Genomic DNA, 5307 nt, shown 5'->3' on the forward strand with positions numbered 1-5307 from the left:
ACATGTCAATTTAATATGATGACACATGTCAAATTATTATATGAATCTCAATTTGAACCTATATTTGTTAATTTGATTTGATTTTAGTTTTAAATTTTTTTATGAATTTTCAATTTTATGCGCTCCAAATTTGGACCAAATTAATTTAACTTTTATATAATGTTATAATTATTTTTATTAAAACTGATATTTTAATTAAATATTTTAAAAATACGAAGTTTATTTAAAATTAAAATTTTATATATATTTATTTTAATTTCTTATAAAATTGTTTTAAAATTTTAGATTTGAATTTATAAAATTATTATTTTTAAATCAATTCTAAAATTTGTATAGAAATCATTGATAAATAATGATATACAAATATTTCGAATATAAATTTATCTATCTATATATTTATAATTTCAAAATAAAATTTAAATAAAGTTTATGTAAAATATATTTTAATTTTTTCTAAATAAAAAAATAAAATAAAAATGAGGATCGACACATGTGTTAGTTCCATACTAAAAAAAACTTAATTATTATTAAGTTACATTTTTAATGTGGATCTAACTGAAACTAATAAAATTAAGATTTTGGTAAAAAAGAAAAAAATAAACATAAGAGTATTTTAACGAACATTATTTGTATAACTAATTTCTTAATTTTTAAATAGATATCTCTTTCTAAAGTTAAGTAGCTCACATGTTGAGTATATTCACTAAAATAACAATTTTGTAGGTAATTTTGATTGGAGATGTTGTCAGGCTATGTTATTTAGGATTCAGAGTTCTTCGGTTGTTTTTCACATACATTATGCGCATGCCCGTGCCTTTGTAAGCTTCAAGTAACTTCCATACTCGAACGAGTTGTAGCACCAAACTGGTGCAACCTTATATGATTATTTGGGGTTAGGATGATAAGCAAAAGCATGCGAAGTGTGACAGGCTTCTTCGCACGACAGTGGTTGGTTCAGTCAATACGTCGAACACCTTGTGGCACTGTTACCTTGAAACTGTTCTGTGCTCAAGCGACACAAAACCAGGATTCCCTGTCTCGGAGAATCGAGAGACTCCCCAAAGAAGAATCCGTTGGCTCTGCTTTCCGCAGTTGGATGAGAGATGGCTTCCCCGTTCACGGCGGTGACGTCTTTCACTCCATTAACCGGCTCAGGAAGCTCAACAAGAACAAACGTGCCCTTCAGGTCAGTTATGTATGTAGTAATAGTCTGGTCCCTCAATTGTGAGTGAATGTAACCATTTAAGTTTAAGCAATGTTGGATTTTTCTTTTTTAAATGTTGTGGAATGGTAAAGGTATTGCTTGTTGATACTTGATAGAGTAGATATAATGAAGGTTTTACCGTTTATGTGTTGATCGATAGGTGATGGAATGGGTGATCAGGGAGAGACCCTACAGGCCTAGGGAACTGGATTACTCTTATCTTGTGGAGTTTACGATTAAGCTTCATGGGATTTCACATGGTGAAAAGCTGTTCTCCCGAATTCCGGTTGAGTTTCAGAATGAGTTGCTCTACAACAATCTAGTGATTGCATGCTTGGATAAGGGTGTCATAAGGCTTTCACTTGAGTACATGAAGAGAATGAGGGAATTGAGGTTTCCCATTTCGCACTTGGTTTTCAACCGTCTCATAATTCTTCATTCCTCGCCAGGGCGCAAGAAGTTGATACCCAAGTTGCTCACCCAAATGAAGGCTGATAAAGTTCCCCCACACGTGTCCACCTACAATATTTTGATGAAAATAGAGGCCAGTGAACATAATCTTGAGAATTTGTTGAAGGTCTTCTGTCGTATGAAAGAAGCACAGGTTGAACCAAATGAAATATCTTACTGCATTTTGGCTATTGCTCATGCAGTGGCCAGATTATATACTGCAACTGAAGCATATGTGGAAGCTGTGGAGAAGTCTATTACAGGGAATAACTGGTCAACATTGGATGTCCTACTTATGTTATATGGGTATCTAGGGAACCAAAAGGAGCTGGAAAGAATTTGGAACATCATTCAAGAACTCCCCTCCGTTAGGTCTAAAAGTTACATGCTAGCCATTGAAGCATTTGGTAGAATAGGACAGCTAAACCGAGCTGAAGAAATTTGGTTAGAAATGAAATCATCCAAAGGATTGAAATCTGTAGAGCAATTCAATTCAATGATCTCTGTATACTGCAAGCATGGATTTGTCGACAAAGCAGCTAGACTGTACAAAGATATGAAGGCAAATGGGTGTAAACCAAATGCCATAACTTATCGTCAACTTGCTCTGGGCTGCTTGAGATCTGGTATGGCAGAGCAAGCTTTAAAGACCTTAGATTTGGGTTTGCGTTTGACAATTAGCAAGAGGGTTAGAAATTCAACCCCGTGGTTGGAGACCACTCTTTCAATTGTTGAGATTTTTGCTGAAAAAGGTGATGTGGAAAATGTTGAGAGATTGTTTGAAGAATTTCATAAAGCAAAGTATTGTAGATATACTTTTGTATATAATACCTTGATTAAGGCTTATGTAAAAGCTAAGATTTATGATCCAAATCTTTTGAAAAGAATGATTCTTGGGGGAGCTAGACCAGATGCTGAAACCTACAGTCTTTTAAAAATTGCTGAACAATTTCGAACTTGATTTTGGATGACAATTTTCACTAAGTTACCTGTACTTTGTTTTCTTTCTGTCTACTACATATGTATCAATTGTGGGACAACGAGTCAATAAGACGCAAGAGATATTAAGAATCATGTACCATTTCTCATAAAGCTCTTTGTTTGCCTTTTACAACTGATAATGTGAAGAAGCTGAGAGCATAATCTGTATATTTGATAAATACCGAGATCGAATAGGCTCATTTATAATCCAAATCTATTAACATTATGCTTCCATCTGAATTAATTTAATTTTCGAAGTACTTTCTCAAATTATGTTTGATACCTCCTAGGCCATGGGTCAAGGTGAGGACAAGGGCAGCACATTGCAAATGTTCTTAGTGTAATCATGCCGGCTCTATACCTAGGAGATATAGTGGGACTGTCTAGCACAGACATCCCCAAGCATACCTCAATGATCAAGTCAGGGAGGTAGCCTGTGAAGCAATATGGATGAGTGGGATAACACTAGCATTTGCTATCTCACTATCATCTAACAACTGGATTTTTTTTATGTTGTATTAGTGGATGTAGAGATGTTATGAGCCAACAAATATTTTTTTTCATTTTTTTTATATATTTATTCATTTTCCTTTAGGGTATACATTTTTTTGTTGCATTGTATTTTTTTTTCTTTTGCAAATTTATTATCATCTTTTAAATCTGAAGTTCAAGTTATTATCCAAAGTATCAGAATTCTGAGAAGAGATGCTAATCACATCTAATTGATGAGGCCAAACATTATATAGTTCAAGAACTAAAGGGATGTTCCAAAGAAATAATACATGATAATAAGAAAAGGATATTGAAAGATTCCAAGATGCTTTTATTTATAGTAATGATATTTGCCTAACTAATCAACTAACTGCCTGAGTAAATCTCAACCCTTGATAACTTCCAAATTATTGTGAACTGTTGATGACTATGTTAACCTATTTGATGCTTAGCATGAAGTTCTTTCATGAGTTTCATCGGAATTCTTTTGCCATTTTAGCATTTCGGCTTAGGTAGATGATATATTTTGGTTGAAATAACCTTTCTTTCTTTCAAATACTTAAAAAAATATATGTTCTCTCTCAATTTTCTTATTTCCTTTTTCCTCGTTTCTAAGTAATCATTTTCTTTTAACTCACATTTAAAAGTGATAGGTTGATATATGTTGGGTTTTTAATAAACTTAAATGTATTAACCACTATAGGTAACTAGCCGTTGTAAGAAACTAGCCGTTGTGAGTGGTTAATGCACTAGCCGTTAGAGTCTAGGTAGTTAATGAGTTAGCCGTTTATAGCCGTTTATAGTTGTTTATAGCTGTTGAGAGTACAATGATGAGGAAATGTGGGTCTATAAATATAATGTATTGTAAGAACAACAACAACAACAAGAGGTGAATAAAGTTTTTTCACAAGTTTATAGAGTTGTTGTCTAACAAAGTGGTATCAAGAGCCAGTTAGCTTGAGTGTTTGAGTGGAAAAAAGAGAGAGCTAGAGAGTTTGAGAAAAGAGAGCTAGAGACCTAAGTGTTTGAGAAAAAAGAGAGTGAGATGGCCAGTCTTACAAATAGTGTCTCCCTACCCAAGTTGACAAAGGCTGTCAATTATGACAATTGGAGTCTCAAAATGAAGGCCCTTCTTGGATCCCAAGAAAATTGGGAGGTGGTTGAAGATGGTTTCGATGAACCAGCCAACACTACAGGTTGGTCAAATGCCCAGTTGAAAGTGCTGAAAGACGCACGTGTGAAGGACAAGGCAGCTTTGTACATCCTGTACCAAGCTGTGGACGAGTCTGGCTTTGAGAAGATTGCAAGTGCAAAATCTTCAAAAGAAGCGTGGGACATATTGGAGAAGGCGTATAAGGGAGATGACCGAGTGAAGCAGGTGCGATTTCAAACACTTAGAGGCGAATTTGGAGAGCATGAAGATGAAAGAGACAGAAGGAGTAGCCGAGTACATTACTCGGGTTGAAACTGTGGCGAATAAACTTAGTAGAAATGGAGAGACGTTGCCTGCTAGCCGAGTTGTGGAGAAGATCTTGAGGTCTCTAACGGATGACTTTGAGAACGTGGTGTGCGCGATTGAAGAGTCCAAGGACTTGTCAATGCTCACGGTTGAAGAGCTTGCCGGGTCCCTTGAGGCGCATGAGCAACGAAAGAAGAAGAAAAGGTTGAGCCACTTAATCAATTACTCCAAACAAAGATGTCAATTAAAGATGAGAAAGCTCAGAACACTCAAGGTAGAGGACGATATCGAGGAGGTATAAGAAGCGGTCCTAGTGGTAGAAGCCGAGGACAAGAAGAGAAAGAACAATCTGGTCAACAAAATTGGCACGGAAGAGGACGAGGTCCATGGAGAGGAGGTCAATCAAGCAACTCAAATGTTGAGTGCTTCAAGTGTGGCAAGTATGGTCATTATGCAAAGGACTGTTACTCAGGCAAGTGTTTCAATTGTGGTAAATCTGGACATTTTGCCAAAGATTGTAGATCTGAAAGTAGAAAGGAAGAGACGATCAACCTCACAAAAGATGTTGAAGAAGAAGCGACATTGTTGATGATGGCGCGTAGCTCGGGAGTCGAGCATAAGCAAGTGGTGAACTCGGCAAGAAGACCGAGTAGCATGGAGAATTCAGCAAAAAGGCTGAGTATAGTCGATAACTCGACAAGACAGTCGAGTAGCGTGGATA

The 5307-nt window shown here is 35.9% G+C and overlaps 1 protein-coding gene across 1 annotated transcript; it reads left to right on the forward strand.

Moving 5' to 3' along the window:
- The first annotated feature begins 743 nt into the window (after positions 1–743).
- Positions 744–2849, forward strand: LOC114184215 (pentatricopeptide repeat-containing protein At1g07590, mitochondrial). Its single transcript, XM_028071494.1, has 2 exons — positions 744–1186; positions 1365–2849. The coding sequence occupies exons 1-2, from the start codon at positions 899–901 to the stop codon at positions 2613–2615; spliced, it is 1539 nt and encodes a 512-aa protein (XP_027927295.1). The 5' UTR covers positions 744–898; the 3' UTR covers positions 2616–2849.
- Positions 2850–5307: the final 2458 nt, after the last annotated feature.

Source organism: Vigna unguiculata, chromosome 5 (assembly GCF_004118075.2).
Source record: "Vigna unguiculata cultivar IT97K-499-35 chromosome 5, ASM411807v1, whole genome shotgun sequence".
Lineage (NCBI taxonomy): Eukaryota > Viridiplantae > Streptophyta > Magnoliopsida > Fabales > Fabaceae > Vigna > Vigna unguiculata.